The 26,195-nt window shown below is 49.8% G+C and overlaps 1 protein-coding gene across 1 annotated transcript in view; it reads right to left on the reverse strand.

The window, feature by feature from the left end:
* Positions 1 to 26,195, reverse strand: part of LOC143986951 (phospholipase B1, membrane-associated-like) — a 200,230-nt gene that overhangs the window by 160,550 nt on the left and 13,485 nt on the right. The window contains exons 3-9 of the mRNA XM_077485364.1: positions 18,985 to 19,045; positions 15,957 to 16,015; positions 12,104 to 12,141; positions 11,904 to 11,947; positions 10,365 to 10,419; positions 10,223 to 10,274; positions 3,486 to 3,563 (exon numbers count right to left, since the gene is read on the reverse strand). Of these exons, the coding sequence (XP_077341490.1) occupies positions 3,486 to 3,563; positions 10,223 to 10,274; positions 10,365 to 10,419; positions 11,904 to 11,947; positions 12,104 to 12,141; positions 15,957 to 16,015; positions 18,985 to 19,045 (387 nt within the window). The remainder of the gene's footprint in view (positions 1 to 3,485; positions 3,564 to 10,222; positions 10,275 to 10,364; positions 10,420 to 11,903; positions 11,948 to 12,103; positions 12,142 to 15,956; positions 16,016 to 18,984; positions 19,046 to 26,195) is intronic.

A 26,195-nucleotide genomic window follows, 5' to 3' on the forward strand; every position in this document is an offset into this window, starting at 1 on the left:
ATGGAAATCACAGGTAATCGTTTATTTCTTTATTTCTTCTTCATATTGAATTTCTGACATGAAAGGACATAAAACTTTAGAAAACCCAACTCTGGGCCATAGTGCCCACCCTCCCTTCCCAAGAGCCCCACCAGCACTATGCTTTGCCTTTCTATTCCGTTTTTTCTGGTTGGTCACATGACTCAATGGGGTTGGTTTCCAAAAACTGAAGAGTGCAAAATCAGATGCCGCTCTGCATAGTAACCAATCAGACTCCAGTTTTTTGTTTTGTTTTTTTGGAAAAACTTAATTGAACAAGCTGAATTTAGATGCTGATTGGCTGCCATGCAGAGCTCTGCACCATTTTTCACTCTCCAGTTTTGGTAAATCAACCCCATCGAGTCCTCTTCCTGCTCCTTGGTCCTCTCCCAATGGTGGATAGTCCGGGACAGTAGTGTATTTAGGTTTTGTGCTGCCCTAGGCCTGACTAGACTCATTTCCCCCTTTAATTTAAATATGGTCCACCCCTTCCTGTCAAGGCCACACCCCTTGCTGTTTAAGACCTGCCCTGAAATTTTTCGAGCGAGGACACTAGTTCTGAGGGCCTGGGGGGGAATGGATTCCCTTAATTTGCATAGATTTCCTGTCACTTCCTGTTTGGCTATGGGGCAGGAAGTTATGGGCTATCTCTGCAATGGGACAAGGATAGTAAAAAAAAAAAAAAAAAAAACTGACAGGGGCTATAACCCTCCCTTACTCTATCCAAAACCTGCAGGGTGCCATCAGGGCAGGACTTAGGGTGGTGGGGGCCCCTGGGCTTGAGTCACTTTCGGGCCCTACCTTCTATACATTATCGTATTTATCGGCGTACAACTCGCGCCGGCGTATAACACGCACCCCAAGTTTTGGAGGGAATTTTAAGGAAAAAAACCTTACATTTAAATGCCCATCAATGCAGTCTGGCAGTGTCATTTGCTGCCTTGTCATTGCAGTCTTGAAGTTTAAAAATGGCGCTACCGAGATACAGAGTCCTGTGTATCTCGGCAGCTCTTGGATCCTCTCGGTGGCTCTCGGCGGCTTTCGGATACTCTCGGTGGCTCTCAGGTCCTCTCGGCGGCTTTCGGATACTCTCGGTGGCTCTCGGGTCCTCTCGGCAGCTCTCGGCAGTTCTCGGGTCCTCTCATCGGCTCTCGGGTCCTCTCGTCGGCTCTCGGGTCCTCTCGTCGGCTCTCGGGTCCTCCCAGCGGCTCTCGGGTCCTCCCAGCGGCTCTCGGGTCCTCTCGCAGTCCCGAGCGGAGCCGAGAGTAGTGTACTCAGCATGGCTCACAGTCATATCCAGTCCCTGTGTTATGTCCATCATAGGTCGGGACTGGGTGTGACTGTGAACGGAGCTGAGCGAAGTACACTCGGCTATGTATCTCGGCGGGGCCCCCTATTGGGCGGGGCCCATGGGCTTGAGCCCAGTCAAGCTCAATGGTACGTCCTGCCCTGGGTGCCATGCTCAAGGGGTGAGGATATGACACCCTGCACTCATAGTAATTCCTGAGCCTTCCTGGGAAGCTCGAGGACATCATGTGGTGAAGAAGAGGAACTATGGGGTCAACTTTGGATTGAAGGCGAGTAATGCAGCCAAGGCTGCCCACTAGATTAAAGAACCCATATATAGCCTGAAGCTGTGCTTTAAGTGACAGATGTTTTTCTGGTATGAGCAAATCCACAAATATATCAAATATATCAAATATATCAAATATATATATATATACAGTACTTATCCTACAACAAGTCCTGAGTGCCTTGACTCTTTTATGATCGTGACCTACAGCAAGCCCTGTTCTTCATGGTTGTTGGGAACAAGATGCTTCCTAGTGGTCATGAAAAGTACTGTAGACTTAAGCCCTGTACACACGATCAGATTTTCCGCAGACAAAACCTCTGAGTTTTGTCCGAAGGGCGTGTGCCTGGATTTTGTTTTGCATACAAACGGCAAGGAATTGTCAGCCAACAAACATGAATGTACTGATGTACTACGTGGTTTTTCAGCTCTTTAGCGCCACCCTTTGGGCTCCTTCTGCTAATTTCATGTGTGTAGAAGTTTGGTGAGTGTTGATTCACGCTTTTCAGTTCGTTTCTGGTTTTCATCAACCAGCCATGTTGCGGAATCGGAGGAGAGAACGTGTTATTTATTATTGGCCTTGGAGTTATTGCTTTGATCCAAGTCCAGTCCAGGAACAGGAGGAGGGGGATTTCTTGGACCAAAAATTGGTTTCTTTATTAATGGGGGCCAATTCTGTCATATGCCTTTGCTGCGGGAGCTCCAGGAGAATAATCCGGATGATTTTTGGAATTATCTCCGGATGACGGACCCCTGCTTTCACCAACTCTTGGCGTTGGTGACCCCCTATATTAAGAAGCAGGACACATGCATGAGGCTTTTATTTTATTTTTTGGTTGAATAATAATGATTGGATTTGGTATATTTTCTATATTTTTGGATGCACAGAATGCACTTTTTGGTTAAGTTCTATTGGCAGATATCGTATTTAATTTTATTTGTTTTCTTTTTTTATTGCACGATAAAAAAATTGTGTAGAATAATACTTGGCTGTGTGTTTTACTTCAACTGACAGTTTGGGAATCGGCAGTTACATTTAAAAAAATACAATGTAACAATAACAAGGGACACCGACATAGTTGTATCTTTGATCTTAAAAACTCCGGGATAATGGTGTTGTGGTAACTTGCACCAAATAAACAAAAAAACAAAAAATATAATAATCTTATTCTTGATATCACTAGAAGATAAAAGCCTTTGAAAATTCGTTTGCAATATCTCCATCAGTGTCACCAGCAAAGCAGCTCCATTATTATCTCATTATAGAAGAAGAGAATTGTTGCGCCGCATTTTCACATTTTATCATTTGCCGCGTCGCAAATGTTAATTCTCCATTACGCACGCGAGTTTACAAGACTGACCGCTTCCGGCTCGTCCTCGGTTCCGAGCAATGCGTGTTTGTACTTTGGACGTTTGTCCAACGGACTTGTGTACACGCGCTCGGAAAATCCGACAACACACATTTGTCTCAGCGGAAAAAGAAAATTTTAAAGCCTGCCATCCAACATTTGTCCGCGGAAAATCCGTCAGCAATTGTCCGATGGAGCGCGCACACACGGTCGGATTTACCGCCAACAGCCCCATCATCACATATTTCCCGTCTGAAAATCTGATTGTATGTAACGAGGCTTTACATCTCACTTGTGGTCCACCGACTTAATACTGTATCTCTCAGGGTAGCAGACATTATAAGACATTATAAGAGATTATAAAACATTATAAGACATTATAAGAGATTATAAAACATTATAAGAGATTATAAGAGATTATAAAACATTATAAGAGATTATAAGAGATTATAAAACATTATAAGAGATTATAAGAGATTATAAGAGATTATAAGACATTATAAGAGATTATAAAACATTATAAGACTCTTGTGGTAAATCTTTACCTGAACACAGAAGTTACACGGATCTTCTGCTGTTACAAAGATCAGGATCATCTTCCAATCGTCCGCGAAAGACACGACCTGGGAGCAGGAGAGACCGTTACTTTCTGTATTTTTTTTACTTATACTTCTAGTTCTTTCTCCACAGAGCTTTACAGAAGATCGAGCCGTGCACATCACTTTTTTTTTTTCCTTTGACCCCTTTCACAATGGGGCGTCGGGGCTCTCTGCGGTAAAGCGCTGCTATCTTTAGCAGCGCCTTTACCGTCGTTTTTGCGGGGGGGTATTCAGCCACTAGCGGGGCGGCTTTAACCCCCCCCCCACTAGTGGCTGAAAAAGGGTTAAAACAACCCAAAAAGCTCCGCTGCAATGGTGCTTTGGCAGCGTTTCTGCAGCAGTGCCCATTGATTTCAATGGGCAGGAGCGGTGATGGAGCGGTGTATACAGCGCTCCTTCACCGCTCCAAAGATGCTGCTTGCAGGACTTTTTTTTTTAGCGTCCTGCCAGCGCACCGCTCCTCGGGGACTTTCACACAGGAGAGGCACTTTACAGGCGATATGCAGGCGCTATTTTTAGCGCTGTAGCGCCTGTAAAGCACCCCAGTGTGAAAGGGGGCTTTTAGAACGTTTAAATTAGATGTAAACTCAATTACTGAATTCTCTTATACGCTTTAACATGTTAATGTCATTTCAAGAGAGTTTTTTTTATTATTTTTAAATCTACAGCTTTCATGAAAATACTCCCTGGTACTCCTTCAATGATAATGTTTCTTTCCGGCACTTCCTGTTATAAGGTGACAACGCTCTGTCCCCCGTCTCCCAGTTGTGCTCCTGCGTTGTCGCGCTCACAAATCCGTCCGATGGAGGTTACAAGACACGGACTCGACATACATTATGCATGGTCTGTTATCACTAGGGATGCACCGATGCCACTTTTTTGACACTGAGTACGAGTACCGATCCTTGACATGTACTCGCCGATACCAATTACCGATACCTATCATATACGAAGAGGGGTGGTTTGGGAGGTGGGGGGGGGGGGGTTGTTGTTTGGGATGCCGGGTGATGATGGCAGGGTGGGAGGGGTAAGTGAGGGCAAGGTAGTTGAGGGTGGGGTGAAGTAGGGATTGTGGGGTGGGAGAGTTTAGATGGAAAAGGCTGTGATCGCTAGGGGGGGGGGGGGGGATGGGGATAGGAGGGTTATTGGGAGACATGGGGGCAGAGGTGACAGCTGGTAGAGGGAAGGAGGAGACAATAGGCAGAAGTGACTGCAGGCATAGTACAGGAGACAGTCAGAGACTCCAGGCATGGTACAGGAGACAGTCAGAGACTGCAGGCATAGTACAGGAGACAGTCAGAGACTGCAGGCATAGTACAGGAGACAGTCAGAGACTCCAGGCATGGTACAGGAGACAGTCAGAGACTGCAGACATAGTACAGGAGACAGTCAGAGACTGCAGGCATGGTACAGGAGACAGTCAGGGGCTGAAGGCATGGTACAGGAGACAGTCAGGGGCTGAAGGCATGGTACAGGAGACAGTCAGAGACTCCAGGCATGGTACAGGAGACAGTCAGAGACTGCAGGCATGGTATAGGAGACAGCCAGAGACTGCAGACATAGTACAGAAGACAGTCAGAGACTGCAGGCATGGTACAGGAGACAGTCAGAGACTGCAGACATGGTACAGGAGACAGTCAGTGACTGCAGACATGGTACAGGAGACAGTCAGGGACTGCAGACATGGTACAGGAGACAGTCAGGGACTGAAGGCATGGTACAGGAGACAGTCAGAGACTAAAGGCATGGTACAGGAGACAGTCAGAGACTAAAGGCATGGTACAGGAGACAGTCAGAGACTAAAGGCATGGTACAGGAGACAGTCAGGGACTAAAGGCATTGTGCAGCAAGAAAACAACGCTTGTGGGCTGTTAGGATGGGTGGGCCTGCACCTAGTGATGCCAATGGGAGGAGGAGGCGGGGAGGGCACTGTGCGGAGGGGAGGAGGAGGCGGGGAGGGCACTGTGCGGAGGGGAGGAGGAGGCGGGGAAGGCATTGTCCGGAGGGGAGGAGGAGGCGGGGAAGGCACTGTCCGGAGGGGAGGAGGCGGCAGGGAGGGCACTGTTCGGAGGGGAGGAGGAGGCGGGAGGGCACTGTCCGGAGGGGAGGAGGAGGTGGGGAGGGCACCGTCCGGAGGGGAGGAGGCGGCGGGGAGGGCACTGTCCGGAGGGGAGGAGGCGGCGGGGAGGGCACTGTCCGGAGGGGAGGAGGAGGCGGGGAGGGCACTGTCCGGAGGAGAGGAGAAGGCAGGGAGGGCACTGTCCGGAAGGGAGGAGGCGGTGGGGAGGGCACTGTCCGGAGGGGAGGAGGAGGCGGGGAGGGCACTGTCCGGAGGGGAGGAGGAGGCGGGGAGGGCACTGTCCGGAGGGGAGGAGGAGGCGGGGAGGGCACTGTCCGGAGGGGAGGAGGCGGCGGGGAGGGCACTGTCCGGAGGGGAGGAGGCGGCGGGGAGGGCACTGTCCGGAGGGGAGGAGGAGGCGGGAGGGCACTGTCCGGAGGAGAGGAGGAGGCGGGGAGGGCACTGTCCGGAGGGGAGGAGGCGGCGGGGAGGGCACTGTCCGGAGGGGAGGAGGAGGCGGGGAAGGCACTGTCCGGAGGGGAGGAGGAGGCGGGGAAGGCACTGTCCGGAGGGGAGGAGGAGGCGGGGAGGGCACTGTCCGGAGGGGAGGAGGCGGCGGGGAGGGCACTGTCCGGAGGGGAGGAGGAGGCGGGAGGGCACTGTCCGGAGGAGAGGAGGAGGCGGGGAGGGCACTGTCCGGAGGGGAGGAGGCGGCGGGGAGGGCACTGTCCGGAGGGGAGGAGGAGGCGGGGAAGGCACTGTCCGGAGGGGAGGAGGAGGCGGGGAGGGCACTGTCCGGAGGGGAGGAGGCGGCGGGGAGGGCACTGTCCGGAGGGGAGGAGGAGGCGGGAGGGCACTGTCCGGAGGAGAGGAGGAGGCGGGGAGGGCACTGTCCGGAGGGGAGGAGGCGGCGGGGAGGGCACTGTCCGGAGGGGAGGAGGAGGCGGGGAGGGCACTGTCCGGAGGGGAGGAGGAGGCCGGGAGGGCACTGTCCGGAGGGAAGGAGGAGGCGGAGGGGAGGGCACTGTCCGGAGGGGAGGAGGCGGCGGGGAGGGCACTGTCCGGAGGGGCGGAGGCGGCGGTCCGCTCCCAAGCTACGTCACTTCCGGTATCGGTTTCCGATACTCGTGAAAATGGCTAGAATCTGCGCCAATACCGATACCGGTATCGGTATTGGTGCATCCCTAGTTATCACTATCAGCAAACCCCATATATACCTCCCCAACATTTTGAGATGGGAACGAGGGACACCTATTAGCAAAAGTATGTGGACATAGGACACACCCCTAGCCACGCCCCCTTAAAGGAGAATGATACAAAAAAAATTATTAGTTAAACCCACTAGTGCTTTTACCACTACTATAACTTTATATTGCCTTTTGAAATTTACAAATGCAGCAATTTAGTAATTAGATGAAAGGTTTAGTGCTGGGAAACATTTTTTGAAAGACAAAAAATGCATTTTATATACAACTATACAGATTAGACCAACATGAGGGACAAATGAGGAGGAAAGAGGGACAGAGGGACATTGCACCAAATGAGGGACAGCTGGTAGCTATGCCGATGCAAGGCAGTACCATGCAGCCACCCCTGGAGTGTAGACAGGAAGTAGCTGCACAGAAGCTGCAAAAGTTCAGCAGTCCTGAACTCCAAAAAATAGAGAGACGGGTTATTCTATTACAAATAGGTGGTGATGCTTTAGGATACACAGGGATCTTACAAACTAAATGCCATTAAGGCTAAAGTTTACACCCACTTTAAAGCCGGCCATAGATGGTTCGAATATTGGCTGGTTCAGCAGACACCGGCCAAGATTTGAACCATGTATGGGCAGGCTGATTGTTCCATCGATCTTCTTGGGTACAACCAGAATGTCAGATTTTGGCATGCTACCAATGAAATCAGGAGGAAATGGTAGGTGTATGTTCAAAAACCAGGTCTGTCTAATCCACAATGCAACGGCAGAAAAAAGAACCTAGTGCTCACGGCACGGTGTAACCCCTGTGGATCTTAATCGGCAGACCAGGTGAGTAGATAAAAATAGTAGTAAACTTTATTGCATGTGAACATTCAATAAATAGAAAAAAGATAACATTATAAAACACAGCAATATACCCCAATACACGCATCAGTATGGAGACAAGCCGCCCTTAGGAAGGTTGGTGGGCTAGTACATACTGGCGGTGACACCTGACATGTTTCGGACCTATGTAGTCCTTCTTCAGAGGTTTAAGTCACTTGGGTCATGAAAGTTCTATAATGCAGATATATAAGAAGTCTTATGGCGTGTTTATGTGGTTCCCATCCATCCCGGGTGAAGGGCTTCGACCATAAATAGTATATTAGTGTAGCGCCGGCTCCTGACGAGCAAGCGCTATATGTTTTTTTTTTCTATTTAATATTCCTAAAACCACAGTTGGGTTTTAGGGTTAATTATGCCAAATTATGGTTTCAGTACCAGTCTAGCTGGATTGCACTGGGTTCTCCTCGACCACAGGTGTCACTGCCACCGCTGGCAAGTGTGAGAACGCAGTTGAGATAGGCGTATCGAGTGCCACTTTTCTCAGAACCAGCCCAGTGGGAGTGTCATCCTGCTGTGCATTCTGGGAGAGGGTACTTAAGGTACTGCCATCATGTGCTTTTGGGCTCCGGTCCAGAAGATCTTTCTGTCTGATTGGTCCTGGTCCTCCTGAGCAGCTCCCATGGCCCTCATGGCCTGGGGTGCGGATCCATCCAATTCCGAGTCTCGGGGCTGGATAGCCCGAGGCAAAGTAACTGAAAGGAGGATTCAAAGGTGGTCCGGTGCCGTCTCATCTGTGGAGAGGCCCGGCAACTGGAGAAGCAACCAGGGGAGGACTGTTCTGGAGGAGGCCAGGCACAAGGCTGGCTCCTCTGAAGGAGCCTGGAGGCTCAGTTGAAGGACACTAAATGGATCTACACTCATACGGTATCGCCGGACCGGCTGCGAAATACTGGTACCGTATGATGGCTCTCTAACTTTACCTACGTCCTTCAGTTACATCCAAGTCTGTGGCAGAGACTTTGCTTTACTTAAACACTCTAGGCCTGGTGAGAGGAGGTCTATCCGGTAGCTGTGAGAATCCAGCTGTGAAACTGTAACTCTCTGGACTTCTATTGTGAGAGACTTCCTATCTATTGCAATTCCAAAAAGGTACCTGAATTTCCTTCCTAACCCTCCACCCTTCGTTAAGAGACTGTGTTATCTTTTAAATAAATATCCCAAAAAGAGGATCCAGTGTCAGTTTCTGCAATTCTTTGGGCCATCTACCTCGGGAAACCCCCAGATGCACACGAGGTCAAGAAGGTAAAGGTAAGCCCAATAAAACCAGCAGCTCCTTCGGGGGGGTCAGTGCTACATTAGTAACACAATAATCAGTATATAAAAGTATCAAAAGAGTGCACATATCTTATCACATCTAAGTTGGCAGCAGTAGAAACCGTACTAACAAAATCTACAAATAATTGATACAACCAACCGGAGATCTGATGGTGAATGGTCTCACGGATCGAATTGTGCCGCCATGATGAGCCCAAAGATGGAACCAAGAAGGGTAGGAGGTTCGATCTGTGAGACCATTCACCCTCAGATTTCCGGTTGGTTGTATCAATTATTTGTGTATTTTGTAAGTACAGTTTCTACTGCTGCCAACTTAGATGTGATAAGGTATGTGCACTTTTTTGCTACTTTTATATACTGATTATTGTGTTACTAATGTAGCACTGACCCCCGAAGGAGCTGCTGGTTTTATTGGGCTTACCTTTACCTTCTTGACCTCATGTGTGTCTAGGGGTTTCCCATGGTAGATGTGATAAGATATGTGCACTTTTTTTGATACATTTATATACTGATTATTGTGTTACTAATATACTATTTATGGTTGAAGCCCTTCAACCGGGATGGATGGAAACCACATAAACACGCCATAAGACTTCCAACATGAAATGTGATAGATGTTAGATGTGATAAGATACGTGCACTTTTTTGATACATTTAGATACTGATTATTGTGTTACTAATATACTATATATATCTACATTATAGAACTTTCATGACCCAAATGACATAAACCTCTGAAGAAGGACTACATAGGTCCGAAACATGTCAGGGGTCACCACCAGTATGTACATATGCTAGCCTACCAACCTTCCTAAGGGCGGCTTGTCTCCATACCAATGCGTGTATTGGGGTATATTGCTGTGTTTTATAATGTTATCTTTTTCTATTTATTGAATGTTCACATGTAATAAACTTTAATACTATTTTTATCTACTCGCCTGGTCTGCCTATTAAGATCCTGAGGGGTTACACCGTGCCGTGAGCACTAGGTTCTTTTTTTCTGGCTAGCCGCTAGCAATAATCACTGTGTTCTCCCAGCAGGGTCGGTTCCCCATGCCCACCCTGTCGGGAGAACACAGTAGCTCTGCGCGAGGGATTCCCCCATCAAAACTGACTGCATTGATAGGGAAACCTATGGTTGCAGGAAAGAAAATGACTTCATCTTATGGCCTGCCTTAGCCATACAGTATCGAAACATACAACAATTTTAAACTTTTTCATGGCACATTTTTAATACAAGATTGCACCATCCATCGCACTTACCAAATCTTGCTTGAGAGTTTGCACCAAGTTCTTGGCCTCATCCACCAGGTTACTGAAATGCAAATACAAAGCAGTTTTTAGAAGGTTTTACAAGATCTGGCAGAGCAATGTCCTGAACATACGTTCCTGTCTAAATACTCACTTCTGTGACACCGGCGATACGTTGGAGACGGAGTAATACAATTTTTGTCCAACGTCTGCCAAAGAGGAACACAATAAACATTTTTATACAATAAATGCAACCACTGACCAAATGCTTTCACATTGTTAAGGGGCCGGGTGTATTCTCTTCTGCATTGAGTCATTTTGTAGTTGATAAAAAGGGAAGAAGCCGATCCTGGCAAATGAGATTTCACCAAGATCAACACGTCTTAGCAGATCTCACAGGGGAGTACCTGCAGGGGTTGCAGGGGTCGCAATTGCAACCAGGCCAAACGCTCCAAGGGGGCCTGTGTGGCCCCCTGTACACCTGGATAGGAGGGGCGGCAGCATATAGAGGAACCAATCCCCTCCCTCCTACAGCTGCTAAATGCCCGCTTCTCCTCCTCTCCCTCCGGCAGACATTCAACAGCTGTAGGAGGGAGGGGATCGGTTCTTTCTATCCAGCTTATTAGCGCTCCCCCAGGCCCCTATCATTTTTCCTGGCTCCCCTGTGCTCTCTTCCACTCCCCCCCCCCCCTTTCTCCCCAACAGCTCTGCTGGGTTCTTCCTTCCCCTCTCCTGCCGGCACTGCGGGGGAGGTTTTGTCAGGATGGAGAGAGGAAAGGGGCTGGTAAATGTGTAATTTACCTGTCTCTTCCTTACCTGAATGAATAGAGTCAGTGATCCGTACCGATTACTGAGTCTGTCCCTTCATAACTGAAAACTGTGTTTCCTATGCTCCAGTTTGTGAATGAACAGGAAGCCTCTGTACAGAGCTCTTCCTGTTCCATTCATTCTATGCAGTTGAGGCTGCAGAGATAGAGGGCTGTGTGCTCAATCTCCTTTCTCTGTCTCAAAGGTGAAACATCGGAGGTCTGTTTGGACCCCTGATATCTCACCAAAGCCCCCCCAATGGGGCTCCTGAAAAATTGTAAAAAAATAGTAATAGACAATATTGGAAAAAAAATAAAATAAAGATAACATAGAATGGTAAAAAAAGATAATAAACTAAAATAACAAAAATAATAAACTTCTGACACCAGTGGCGGAAATATCAGGATCGCAAAGGTGGCACTTGCGATGGGCCCTGGCATTCTTCCACCAGGCTCGGAGGGAAGGGCCCCGGGCCAGGGGATCAGGGGGGCCTGTCATGTTTTTTTGCACCAGGGACCCTGAAGATTCTAGTTACGCCTCAATGAATTCTCCTTACTAACATATTTTCTAGTTAAGCTCGGGGTTCACACTGCCCACGACTTCGAAGTTGGATCCCGGCGCAACTTTGACACATCTTGCATGCTACTGACTTAACAGAAGTCAATGCAAGTCCTACCAAAGTCAGACCAAAAGTAGTGCAGGAACCTTTTTCTAAGTTGGAGCACCGATTAGAAGGGTTCCATTGCACCGAATGGGGTCCGACTTCTGATGCGAAAAGTGCTCTAAAGTCAGAGCGATTGTCACATCAGTGTGACCCGGGGTCGGACTACTTTCCTCTACCGGCCTGTGCATAAGATACAATGTAACACAGCGGAAATCTACTCACATGACTCGGTGAGCTGGCTGGCTCGTAGGAGGGTCTGTTCCAGCCTGGTGATAATAACAGAGAAAGCACCGATAAAGAACCGATTCATTCCTATCACTCCTCATAATTTCTCCAAATCTGACACCAATCATATGATATGATCACGTGTCAATCTCCCGCCCCATAGATCTCCGCTCCCCAAGAAAGAATTCCCAGCTTACCTTGCAAACTTGCTCTTGTTGGGGCTGTCATCTGACTTCTGTGGAACACAAGGATACAAGATTGTAAATAAAAGAGCAATATGTCACACACAAGATGTCATACTCAATGGAGGGAGCCATACTGTCTACTTTTATCTTGGGGGGGGGGGCTAGACCCTCTATTAGGTCATGTATCCAGGCCATGGTAGATCTAGTAGTAGGTTGTCCCACGTATCCCGGTCATGGTAGATCTAATAGTAGGTGGTCCCATGTATCCCGGTCATGGTAGATCTAGTAGTAGGTGGTCCCATGTATCCCGGTCATGGTAGATCTAATAGTAGGTGGTCCCATGTATCCAGGCCATGGTAGATCTAGTAGTAGGTTGTCCCATGTATCCAGGCCATGGTAGATCTAGTAGTAGGTGGTCCCACGTATCCCAGTCATGGTAGATCTAATAGTAGGTGGTCCCATGTATCCAGGCCATGGTAGATCTAGTAGTAGGTTGTCCCATGTATCCAGGCCATGGCAGATCTAGTAGTAGGTGGTCCCACGTATCCCAGTCATGGTAGATCTAATAGTAGGTGGTCCCATGTATCCAGGCCATGGTAGATCTAGTAGTAGGTTGTCCCACGTATCCCAGTCATGGTAGATCTAATAGTAGGTGGTCCCATGTATCCCGGTCATGGTAGATCTAGTAGTAGGTGGTCCCATGTATCCCAGTCATGGTAGATCTAATAGTAGGTGGTCCCATGTATCCAGGCCATGGTAGATCTAGTAGTAGGTTGTCCCATGTATCCAGGCCATGGTAGATCTAGTAGTAGGTTGTCCTATGTATCCCGGTCACAATAGATCTAGTAGTAGGTGGCCCCATATATCCCGGTCATGGTAGATCTGGTAGTAGGTGGTCCCATGTATCCTGTCATGATAGATCTAGTGGTAGGTTACCCCGCGTATCTCGGTAATGGCATATCTGGTTGTCAGTGGTCCCATGTATCCCAGTCATGGTAGATCTGATACAAGGTGGTCTCATGTATCCCGCTCTCATAGTAGATTTGTTAGTAGGTGGTCCCATGTATCCCAATCATAGTAGATCTGGTAGTAGGTGGTCCTATGCATTCTGATCATGATAGATCTGGTAGTAGGTTGTCCTATACATTCTGGTCATGGTAGATCTGATAGTAGGTGGTCTCATGTATCCAGGTCTCGGTAGATCTAGTAGTAGGCGGTCCCATGTATCCCGTCATGATAGATCTAGTAGTAGGTTACCCCACGTATCTCGGTAATGGCATATCTGGTTGTCAGTGGTCCCATGTATCCCAGTCATGGTAGATCTGATACAAGGTGGTCTCATGTATCCCGCTCTCATAGTAGATTTGGTAGTAGGTGGTCCCATGTATCCCAATCATAGTAGATCTGGTAGTAGGTGGTCCTATGCATTCTGATCATGATAGATCTGGTAGTAGGTTGTCCTATACATTCTGGTCATGGTAGATCTGATAGTAGGTGGTCTCATGTATCCCGGTCATGGTAGATCTGGTATTAGGTGGTCTCAAGTATCCCAGTCATGGTAGATCTGGTATTAGGTGGTCCCATGTATGCAAGTCATGGTAGATCTGGTAGGGGGTGGTCCTATGTATCCAGGTCATGGTAGATCTGGTAGTAGTTGGTCACATTCAGCTGGACTTGTTCTGTAATGTTGAAGATGGGTTGTATCTTCTCCATGCACTTCTTCAGTAATAATGAGCGTTTACCCCAACCTTGATATCCACACAGGTAGCACAGACACCTTCCTCCAGTCCTCATGGCAGGGCTTGAATGGGCACACCTGGGCACCTCCCAGGGGCTCTAGGCACATAGGGGGCCTGTGATCAGGGCCAGGACAATGGGGGGGGGGGGAGCAGGTGCTGTGTTGAGAGGTGCACTGGTGTTTTGGCTGCTTGTGCCGCTCTTCTTTGACAGGAGTAACTGCAATGTCACCCCTGTCAGAAGGAGCAGCATTGGATGGCTTCTGCTGGAGAGAGGATTCAGCTTTCTCCTCCCTCCTGCAGGGGGCAGAAGAGAGCTGGCACTGAGACTGAGGCTGAGACTCAGCGCAGGAGAGGAAGTGGGAGCTGCTTTCATTGCAGGTGGAAACAGCATTTGTGATCTGTGAGTACAAAGAGGAAAGGAGGAAAAGAGGAAGGGGGACACAACTGTGATGTATGGGGACACTGTGAAAGAGACACCTGATGTATGGGGGAACCTGATGTACGGGGACACTGTGATGGGGGGATCCTGATGTAAAGGGGCACTGTGATGGGGGGATCCTGATGTAAAGGTGCACTGTGATGGGGGGATCCTGATGTAAAGGTGCACTGTGATGGGGGGATCCTGATGTAAAGGTGCACTGTGATGGAGGGATCCTGATGTAAAGGTGCACTGTGATGGGGGGATCCTGATGTAAAGGTGCACTGTGATGGGGGGATCCTGATGTAAAGGGGCACTGTGATGGGGACACCTAATGCGAGCTGGTAGGGGCCCTATTGGTTGTCCAAGAACAGGATGGGAGGGATGAAATTTGTGGAACCCATCTGTTATATGGGCATATGCAGTGGAATGCAAAAGTCTATAGATTGGGGTGATAAAGCAACATCTCAGCATACAAATGGCCCAACGTAGGACAAGAACTCTACAGGTCTAGACTCAGTTTTCCTACATCATAAGTAAAAGGGACGTTCTTTGGAGGACATCCTGTACTTGTTCAATCAACATCCACATATTCCATGATGGTTGGTTGAAGGTGTCGGTGCTCCCTGTGTGGTTATAGATGTTGGGGTCTCTTCCTGGACACTCATTAGATCCGAACTTGGAGAAGAAATGAAACATCTTTACAATTACAGAAGAAGTCCAGTTGACGGCGAGTAACTACTAGCTGGTCCTCTATTAGGTTTTTGTTGCTGTCAGTGAGAGATGACACTTAGTGACGCCCCTGTGACACCGGGACAGGAAATGAAGGCTACAGGGGTCACCGGGACAGGAAATGAAGGCTACAGAGGTAACCGGGACAGGAAATGAAGGCTACAGAGGTAACCGGGACAGGAATTGAAGGCTACAGAGGTAACCCGGGACAGGAAATGAAGGCTACAGAGGTAACCCGGGACAGGAAATGAAGGCTACAGAGGTAACCGGGACAGGAAATGAAGGCTACAGAGGTAACCGGGACAGGAAATGAAGGCTACAGGGGTCACCGGGACAGGAAATGAAGGCTACAGAGGTAACCCGGGACAGGAAATGAAGGCTACAGGGGTCACCGGGACAGGAAATGAAGGCTACAGAGGTCACCGGGACAGGAAATGAAGGCTACAGAGGTCACCGGGACAGGAAATGAAGGCTACAGAGGTAACCGGGACAGGACGGCGCACTAATGGAAACCTGGCCATGGCTCCAACCTTTCCCCGCTGTGCTAAAAAATGTGCTTTTGTTGCCGCCTCTGTCCCTATTTTTGGGATTTGGACACATGAGTTTGATGACCAAGTGATGATTGCGCGTTCCAGGAGACCTCTGGGAGCTGGGGACAAGCTATTGTGCGAAGAGTAACGCCACGAAGGAAGTCAGCATTTGGTCCCGTTTGCCATGAGCCTAAAGCTGGGCACACACCCTGTGGGCTGAACGGAAATAAACGTACAGATTGCTGTACCAATGCTGGGTACACACGGGCCGAAAACTGGCCGAAATCACTTAGTTCGGCGGGACTAGTATTTTTGATAAACATTATGGAAAATATCTCCCTCTGGTGTCCCCTTGTTGGTCCCCTGAGGAAGGACCCCCCACAGATAGAGAACCCAGTGCATGGAATAATAAAGAAGCCATTGACCTTTCAGAATGAGATACTTACAATATTCAAGCTTCGGAGAGTAGAGATGACTTTAATGTCGGAAGGACTCAGAGAATGGACTGGAAGAGATAAAAAATAAATAAATACAGGTTATCGTTGCTCTAGGTGACACTCCTATTGAGGAGGGACTTCTAGAGCCTGCACTATCCCAGGCAGTGTTCTGCCATCTTCCAAATGCCCTCCAGTGGAAATGCCCACAGTAGCAATGAGTGAACAATCTGCTGATTTCTCATGTCAGGTAAAGCAGGAAGCCAAACCTCCGGTACATCTCCCTCCTTGCATATCATATTCCCCGCCTCTTTCTTAGAATGTCTAAATACTCTCTGTGCTGGCCCAGCTCCTCCACCCTGCACCTCCCTACATAATATATCAAGCAACCAGGAGAAGAATGAAGGGGAATACTATAGAGCAGCCTTCATTAAAAATGGGGACCACGGTCCGGACCCGGACCAAGTGACACTCCCACCCAGACTGTAAGCCTGAGAGTCTGCAGCACTAGATCTCTGTTGCACTAACATCATAGGTTGCTAGGATCACCGGGGTCATAGAAACCAATTATGTCACTTGGGCGCCATCTTCAGCAAGTTTCTCCGCCCACTTTCCACCTCCTGCAGCAAGCTTCTTCTTCAAGCCCCCACCCCCTGTCTGCTTGTCTACAGGGACCTATCCATGACTTAGATGGATTCTACCAATCTACAGGTGCCCTGTGATGGTTCACAACTGAAATTTAAGGATGGGCACTCTGATGGGGACGCCTGGTCATTGATGGAAACACACTGATGGGGAGACCTGCTGTATGGGGGCACTATGATGGGGAGACCTGCTGTATGGGGGCACTATGATGAGGAGACCTTCTGTATGGGGGCACTATGATGAGGAGACCTTCTGTATGGGGGCACTATGATGGAACCAACTGGTCATTGATGGGAACACTGTGATGGGGAGACCTTCTGCATGGGGGCACTATGAAGGGGAGACCTGCTGTATGGGGGCACTATGATGCGGAGACCTACTGTATGGGGTCACTATGATGGGGAGACCTACTGTGTGGGGGCACTATGATGGGGAGACCTACTGTATGGGGGCACTATGATGGAAACAACTGGTCATTGATGGGAACACTGTGATGGGGAGACCTTCTGTATGGGGGCACTATGAAGGGGAGACCTGCTGTATGGGGGCACTACGATGGGGAGACCTACTGTATGGGGGCACTATGATGGGGAGACCTACTGTATGGGGGCACTATGATGGGGAGACCTACTGTATGGGGTCACTATGATGGGGAGACCTTCTGTATGGGGGCACTATGATGGGGAGACCTTCTGTATGGGGGCACTATGATGGGCAGACCTGCTGTATGGGGGCACTACGATGGGGAGACCTACTGTATGGGGGCACTATGATGGGGAGACCTTCTGTATGGGGGCATTATGAGGGGGAGACCTGCTGTATGGGGGCACTATGATGGGGAGACCTGCTGTATGGGGACACTATGATGGAAACAACTGGTCATTGATGGGAACACTGTGATGGGGAGACCTTCTGCATGGGGGCACTATGAAGGGGAGACCTGCTGTATGGGGGCACTATGATGGGGAGACCTGCTGTATGGGGGCACTATGATGGGGAGACCTGCTGTATGGGGACACTATGATGGGGAGACCTGCTGTATGGGGGCACTCTGTAGGGTGACACCTGATTAATAGGGGGACTGTGAGGAACACCTGTTCATTGATGGGGACACCTGCTCTCCTATGAGGTCCATCTAATGGGGACACCTGATCTATGTCTATGGGGGCACACTGATTTGGGCAACTGATCTATGGGGGCACACTGATGGGGCACCCGATCTATGGGGGCACACTGATGGGGCACCTGATCTATGGGGGCACACTAATGGGAAAACCTCATCTATGGAGGCACTCTGATGGGGACACCTGATATAAAGGGGCACTCCAATGAGGGAACCTTGTGTATGGGGGCACTCTGATGGGAACACATGATGTAGGAGGGCACTCCGATGGGGGAACCTGACGTAAAGGGGCACTCTGATGGGAAAACCTCATCTATGGGGGCACTCTGATGGGGACACCTGATATAAAGGGGCACTCAAATGAGGGAACCTGACATAAAGGGGCACTCTGATGGGAATAAATACTGTGGAATTTCTATGGAATTTCTCATTTTTTGATAGACGTACAGTACAATGTCTACAATCTGAGTCATCATACAGTCTTGAGATTCAAACCCCCCCCCCCCCCCCCCTGGAAGAAAATTTTAGTGAATGGACCTCCTTCAATTCAATACCCCCACTATAGAGTATCATTTGAGTGGCAGCTGGGGCTGCTGATATTGCATCCAAGATGGCGGCACTCAGAAGCGGTCTCAGGGCTTTTGGATGACTACACAGGGGAGGAGATTACAAGTAAATGAATTATAGTAAATGCTCATATAATCGAATGAGAATATTTTTGTTGAATGAATGGACTTGTGACAGGTGCTCTTTAATTAGCCCTTCCACAACTACCTACCTTGTGCACTCGCAGTAGCTCTGACTATTTCAGCTTTCATACTTTCCGCAAATTCTTGTAGATTTGAAGTGAAGCTGAACTTCTAACAGTAAAGCTTTTCCTCCATTCATTAGCCAGAAGCCTGTTCTGTGCACCCCTCTGATCTAGGTTCACTTGTTCAGTCGGTCCCGACACCCCCCGACACTGACAGAGGCCATGAAGAAAGATTTTTCCTTCTATAAGACAAAACGGTCAGCCACCTCGCTGGGGTTTCGGGTTTTATTCGGCTGTCAGTATTTGAATTGATAAAAGTGTTTTGGACTTTCTATTTCTATCCGTCTCGGGTCACTATACAGATGATTTCCACTCCTCGGGACATTCAGACTTTAAACATATAAAAGTTTCACACCAGGAAAAAAAAAAAAAAAAAAAACCCTTTGAAAAAGTTCTCAGTGTCTGCATACAATGAATGGAGGAGGGAGAGAGGAGTCCTTGTGGAGAGGAGAGTCACTCACCTGACGTTGGCTCCACTCCAGATCGAATGTTTGTATTACGATTACACGGGAACAGATATCTCTGCGGAAGATAATAAGAGTTTAATGAACTACAAAGGAACGCGTTAGCCTTTGTACCCTCCCCCCACTCATTTACTCCTCCGATCAATATTTTTTACTTCGAAAAGTGCCATCTGAATGTTATCTAAGGAATCCATATCCATGTCCTGAGATACAGTATGTTCTAGATGGGGGGTCACCAACCTTCCTAAACTCACAATTTTGAATCCCGCGGACCACTAACATGAATTTTACATTCCTTATACACACAATGCTCCGGCTCTCTGCCCCACTAACCCCAATCACACTGCTGCCTTATACACACAATGCTCCGGCTCTCTGCCCCACTAACCCCAATCACACTGCTGCCTTATACACACACAATACTCCGGCTCTGCCACCCTCCCTCCAATCACACTGCTGCCTTATATACACAATGCTCCAGCTCTCTGCCCCCCGGATCACACTGCTGCCTTATACACACAATACTCCGGCTCTCTGTCCCCCTCCCCCCAATCACACTGCTGCCGTATACACACAATGCTCCAACTCTCTGCCCCCCTCCGCCCAATCACACTGCTGCCGTATACACACAATGCTCCAACTCTCTGCCCCCCTCCGCCCAATCACACTGCTGCCGTATACACACAATGCTCCAACTCTCTGCCCCCCTCCGCCCAATCACACTGCTGCCGTATACACACAATGCTCCAACTCTCTGCCCCCCGGATCACACTGCTGCCTTATACACACAATGCTCCAGCTCTCTGCCCCCCGGATCACACTGCTGCCTTATACACACAATACTCCGGCTCTCTGTCCCCCTCCCCCCAATCACACTGCTGCCGTATACACACAATGCTCCAACTCTCTGCCCCCCTCCGCCCAATCACGCTGCTGCCGTATACACACAATGCTCCAACTCTCTGCCCCCTGGATCACACTGCTGCCTTATACACACATTGCTCCGGCTCTCTGCCCCCCTACCCCTGGATCACACTGCTGCCTTATACACACAATGCTCCAGCTCTCTGCCCCCCGATCACACTGCTGCCTTATACACACACAATAATTTGGCTCTCTGCCCCCCGATCACACTGCTGCCTTATACACACAATGCTCCAGCTCTCTGCCCCCTAGATCCCATTGCTGCCTTATACATACATTGCTGCGGCTCTTTGCCCCTCCCCCCGATTACACTGCTGACTTATACACACAATGCTCCAGCTCTCTGCCCCCTCCCATCACATTGCTGCCTTATACACACAATGCTGTGGCTCTTTGCCCCCCACCGATCACACTGCTGCCTTATATACACAATGCTCCAGCTCTCTGCTCCCCCCCCGATCACACTGCTGCCTTATACACACAATGCTCCAGCTCTCTGCCCCCCCGATCACACTGCTGCCTTATACACACATTGCTCCGCCTCTCTGCCCCCCTACACCTGGATCATACTGCTGCCTTATAAACACAATGCTCCAGCTCTCTGCCCCCCCCCCCCCGATCACACTGCTGCCTCATACACACAATGCTCCGGCTCTCTGCCCCCCTCCCCCTGGATCACACTGCTGCCTTATACACACAATGCTCCAGGTCTCTGCCCCCCCCCCCCCCCACCACACTGCTGCCTTATACACACAATGCTCCAGCTCTCTGCCCCCCGATCACACTGCTGCCTTATACACACATTGCTCCGGCTCTCTGCCCCCCCCGATCACACTGCTGCCTTATACACACATTGCTCCGGCTCTCTGCCCCCCCCGATCACACTGCTGCCTTATACACACATTGCTCCGCCTCTCTGCCCCCCTACACCTGGATCATACTGCTGCCTTATAAACACAATGCTCCAGCTCTCTGCCCCCCCCCCCGATCACACTGCTGCCTCATACACACAATGCTCCGGCTCTCTGCCCCCCTCCCCCTGGATCACACTGCTGCCTTATACACACAATGCTCCAGGTCTCTGCCCCCCCCCCCCCCCCCCCACCACACTGCTGCCTTATACACACAATGCTCCAGCTCTCTGCCCCCCGATCACACTGCTGCCTTATACACACATTGCTCCGGCTCTCTGCCCCCCCCGATCACACTGCTGCCTCATACACACAATGCTCCGGCTCTCTGACCCCCTCCCCCTGGATCACACTGCTGCCTTATACACACAATGCTCCAGCTCTCCTATCCTTATGGTCCTTATTTTCGGCAGCTGGACGTGTTGAGCCGCATCATACCAAAGACTTGGTAGAGTGGATGACCAAGCCCTCCTCATCCTCTCTCATCCTCTCTCACCCAGGCTCAGGGTACTAGCAAAGCAGCTGCCAACATGTCCTCGTCTCAATGTCATCATCAGTGACTCCTTTCCTAGATCCACCATGTCCTCCTGAGGAGTCCCCTGAACTCTTTGAGCACAGTGTTGGGTACATGCTCCAGGAGGATGCCCAGTGTTTTGTAGGCTCTGATGATGACACTCAGCTAGAGGAAGGCAGTAGTGTGAGTGCAGAGAGAGGGGATGCTCAAGAAGGACAGGAATCTGGCAGTCATGTTCCACCAGCTGCAGCATACTGCCAGGTTTTCTCCAGTGATGACGAGGGAGGGGATGATGAGGGCACTGACTCCACGTGGGTGCCTGATAGGAGAGAGGAGGAGGAGGAGGAGAAGGAGGAGGAGGCCCATCTCCAACGAGGCAGGATGCCCTCCGGGGGCCAGCTTGGGGGCAGCACACCGACTGAATCACACCGCAGAGCTCCGCCTGTGCAGGGCGCTGCCTCTGCACGTTATTCCAAGAGTTCTTTGGTGTGGGCCTTTTTTGAGATGAGTGCATCAGATCGCACCGCTGCTATTTGCAACATATGTCTCAAGCGTATCTCGCGTGGCCAAAACATCAGCCGTTTGGGCACCACATGCTTGACCAGACATATGTTGACCTGCCATGCAGCTCGTTGGCAAGCTTACCTCAAAGACCCACATCAAAGAACAAAGTGGACCTCTCCTTGCTCCTCATCAGCTGGGATCTCCAACCCCACTAGACCTTCAGTCCTCTCTGAAACCTGCTCTGAGAGGAATGAAGGTGTAGAATTAGGTGTGTCACAGCCAAGTGCTTCCGGGCACTCTGCTAGCGGTACACCCACGTCCGATTATAGCAGGCAATTGTCCCTGCCCCAGCTGCTGGACCGGCGAAAGAAGTTCACTCCCAGCCATCCACATGCCCAGAGGTTGAATGCTAGCTTGGCTAAATTGCTAGCACTTCAACTGCTGCCTTTTCAGTTGGTAGACTCGGCCCCCTTCCGTGAGCTTGTGCAATGTGCGGTTCCTCAGTGGCAGGTCCACAAACGCCATTCCAGCTCTCTACCGGCATGTGGAAGGCAATGTCCTTGCCTCGCTGGACAGGGCGGTCAGTGGTAAGGTGCATATTACCGCTGACTCATGGTCCAGCAGGCATGGACAGGGACGTTACCTATCCTTCATGGCCCATTGGGTCACTCTTCTGGCAGCTGGGAAGGATGCAGGACAAGGTGCAGTAGTGTTGGAGGTTGTTCCGCCACCACGCCTCCAAAATGCTACTATTGGTTGTGACACACCTCTCTCCTCCACCCCCTCCTCTTCTTCTTCCTCCATGGCCTCTTCCAGTGCTCTGTCCTCAGAACCAGCGGTGCTTCGTAGGTGTTCCAGGGGCTACGCAAGTACGCAGGCAAAACGATGCCATGCCTTGCTTGCGCTGGTTTGTTTGGGGGACAGGAGCCACACTGGGGCGGATGTTTTGTCAGCTTTGCAGGGGCAGGCCGAGAGGTGGTTGACGCCACGCCAGCTTAAGCCAGAAATGGTGGTTTGCGACAATGGCACCAACCTCCTCTCCGCCCTCCAACAGGGACAACTGACCCATGTGCCCTGTGTGGCTCACGTCCTTAACCTGGTGGTGCAGTGGTTCTTCAGCAGGTACCCCGGCTTACAGGATGTCCTGAGGCAGGCCAGGAAAGTCTGTGTGCATTTCCGCCGATCATTTAAAGTGGTTGTATGGTCAATTTTTTAACTTTTACCTACAGGAAAGCCTATAATAAGGCTTACCTGTAGGTAAAAAAAATATCTCCTAAACCTGTACGGTTTAGGAGATATTCCCCTCGGTATGCGCCGCTGACTGCAGCGGCGCATGCGCATGCGCGGGAGTGACGATATCGCTGCTCCGGCCACTCACAGCGCCGGAGCCGCGATACCCGGAAGAGACGCCGAGGGAGCATGTCAGCTCCCTCGGCGTGGATCGGGCCAGATGTCGGGGCCTCGTTCTAAGGTAAGTATTTCATAAAGAGCTAGTATGCGGTGCATACTAGCTCATTATGCCTTTTGCTTTGCAGGTTTAAAAAAAAAAAAAAAAAAAAATTTGCGGGTTTACTACCGCTTTAATGCCTGTGCTCGGCTGGCTGAGCTCCAAAAGGAGTTGAACCTGCCCAAGAACCGCCTTATATGTGACATGCCCACCAGGTGGAACTCAACGTTGGCCATGCTGCAGCGGCTGCACACGCAGCAGAGGGCCATCAATGAGTACCTGTGCGACTACGGCACCAGGACAGGGTCAGGGGAGCTCGGTTTTTTTCACCACGCCAGTGGGGCATGATCAGGGATGCATGCACTGTCCTGTCACCGTTTGAGGAGGCCACAAGGATGGTGAGCAGTGACAGTGCATGCATCAGTGACACTGTACCTCTTGTCCACCTCTTGGAGCATACGCTGCGTGGAATAATGGACAGGGCACTTGAGACAGAACAGAGGCAGGAAGAGGAGGACTTCCTTGCCTCTCAAGGCCCCCTTTATCCAGACAGTGTTCCTGCTGTGCCACCCATCACACAGGAAGAGGATGAGGAGGAGGAAGAGGAAGAGGAGGAGGAGGATGATTGTGTCAGCATGGAGGTGGAGGCTGGCACTCAGCATCAGAAGCAGCAGTCTTTTAGGGATGATTTACAGTCCCAAGAAACACGTGGACTTGTACGTGGCTGGGAGGAGGTAGCTGCGGATCATGTTGTCCTTAGTGACCCAGAGGCCCCCGGACCGAATGCCTCAGCTAACCTACGCTGCATGGCCTCCCTGATCCGGCAAAGCCTGCGGAAGGATCCTCGTATTCTTCGGATCAAGGAGAGGGACCATTACTGGCTGGCCACTCTCCTTGATCCACGGTACAAGGGTAAGGTTGCCGACCTTATCTTGCCATCGCAGAGGGAGCAGAGGATGAGACATCTCCGGGAGGCCTTGCAGAAAGGTCTGTGCAACGCGTTCCCAGAGACTGGGAGGTTACAAACTGAGGCTTCGGTCAGTCAGAAGGAGCGGTGGAGAAGGTGGCTGTCTGACCGATGCGTTCAGACAATTTTTTAGTCCGCAGCCCCAAGGTATGATCGGTTCCAGCACCCATCGCCAGCGTCTAATTTACATGGTGCAGGAATACCTAGGGGCAAGGTCAGACTTGGACACCTTTCCCACCGAAAATCCTCTGGCTTACTGGGTCTTGAGGATGGATCACTGGCCAGAGCTTGCACAGTATGCAATTGAGCTACTGGCCTGTCCTGCATCCAGCGTTCTTTCGGAACGCACCTTCAGTGCTGCTGGTGGCTTTGTAACCGATCACAGGGTGCGCCTGTCCACCGACTTGGTTGATTGACTGACCTTCATAAAGATGAATCAGTCTTGGATCACCACCAGCTACCAAGCACCTAAAGCTGATGTAACCGAATAATTTTTTTTTTAAATGTCACATCCCTTCAAGACTGCCTATGCTGATGCTGAGTGACTGTCATGTTATGCTGACTGACTACCCTCTTCCTCCTCAATGATCCTGCTGATAGCTTGGAAGAACATTTTTGGTTCTGGGTGACGCCACCAGCCCAATTTTTCTGCCCCTGTTTAAGGGGCGCGTAATTACAATTTTTGATGCAATGCTTTGCAGCAGGGCTCATTCCTGCACTCCAACTAGAGTATATGGGAGTGGTTGCAGTGTCGTGGCACCAGCAAGCAGTGCCTAAGGCCCAATTTTTCTGCCCCTGTTTAACAGGGGCATGTAATTACAATTCTTGATATAATATTTCACAGGAGGGCCCCTTCCTGTGCCCACCCAGAGTAACTGTGAGGACTTATAGTGTTGTGGCACCAGCACCACAACCACCAAAGGCCCAATTTTTCTACCACTGTTCAACAATGTCATGTAATTACAATTCTTGATATAATCGTTCACAGCAGGGCGCTCCAGCGCCCACCAAGAGTCACTTTGAGGGCTTACAATGTTGTGGCAAAACCAACACCTTGTTCCGCCATTTCTGCAGAGCATATAGGGCAGGCCCCTACTTTCAAACATCCAACTTACAAATATCTCCTACTTGCAAACGGAAGGAGACAACAGCAAGTGAGATGAAAAAAGATGGACGACAAAACAAATTATACAGGGGTGATAACCCTTCCCTATGTTTTCCAAAAAGCTGAAAAAAATATTTTTTTTGACTGGAGCTACACTTTAAAAATGTACCAGTTCAAAATTTCAAACAGATTCTACTTAACACAACAAACCTACACAGTCCCTGTCTTGTCTCCTGTTCGGGGTATATAGGGCCTGGGGGGCCTTTCCTTTTTTTATATGGGTACGGGGTTCCCCTTAATATCCGTACAAGACCCAAAGGGGCTGGTAATGGGTAGGGGGGCTACCCATGCCATTTTTCTCAATTATTTTCATCCATATTGCTGGGACCAGACATTACATTAAAACCGAAAGCAGTTTTAAATGACTTTTTTTTCAGTTAAATGACATTTTGTGCAGGGACTGTTCTAAACACGGGAAACACGTGGCACTTCACAGGCATACTACAGACACCCCTCAGGCACGATATTTAAAGGAATATTTCACTTTTTTTTTTTCACTGTAATCGTCATTAAAATCAGTGCTCCCGAAAAAACTGCAGTTTTAAAAAAAAAATTTGGCATTGACTCAAGTCCCCTGAGGCAGGAGCCAGGTACCCAAACCCTTTTTAGGACAGCATCTTGCATATTAGCCGTTAAAATTAGCACTTTTTATTTCGAAACGTTTGCGTCCCATAGACTTCAATGGGGTTCTAAAGTTCGCACGAATTTTCGGTCCGTCCGAAACTTCTTGTGCGAACCGAACCGGGGGGTGTTTCGGCTCATCCCTAGGCACGACC

Source organism: Lithobates pipiens, unplaced genomic scaffold (assembly GCF_037356315.1).
Source record: "Lithobates pipiens isolate NorthernLeopardFrog02 unplaced genomic scaffold, aLitPip1_a1.2 Scaffold_18, whole genome shotgun sequence".
Taxonomy (NCBI): Eukaryota; Metazoa; Chordata; class Amphibia; order Anura; family Ranidae; genus Lithobates; species Lithobates pipiens.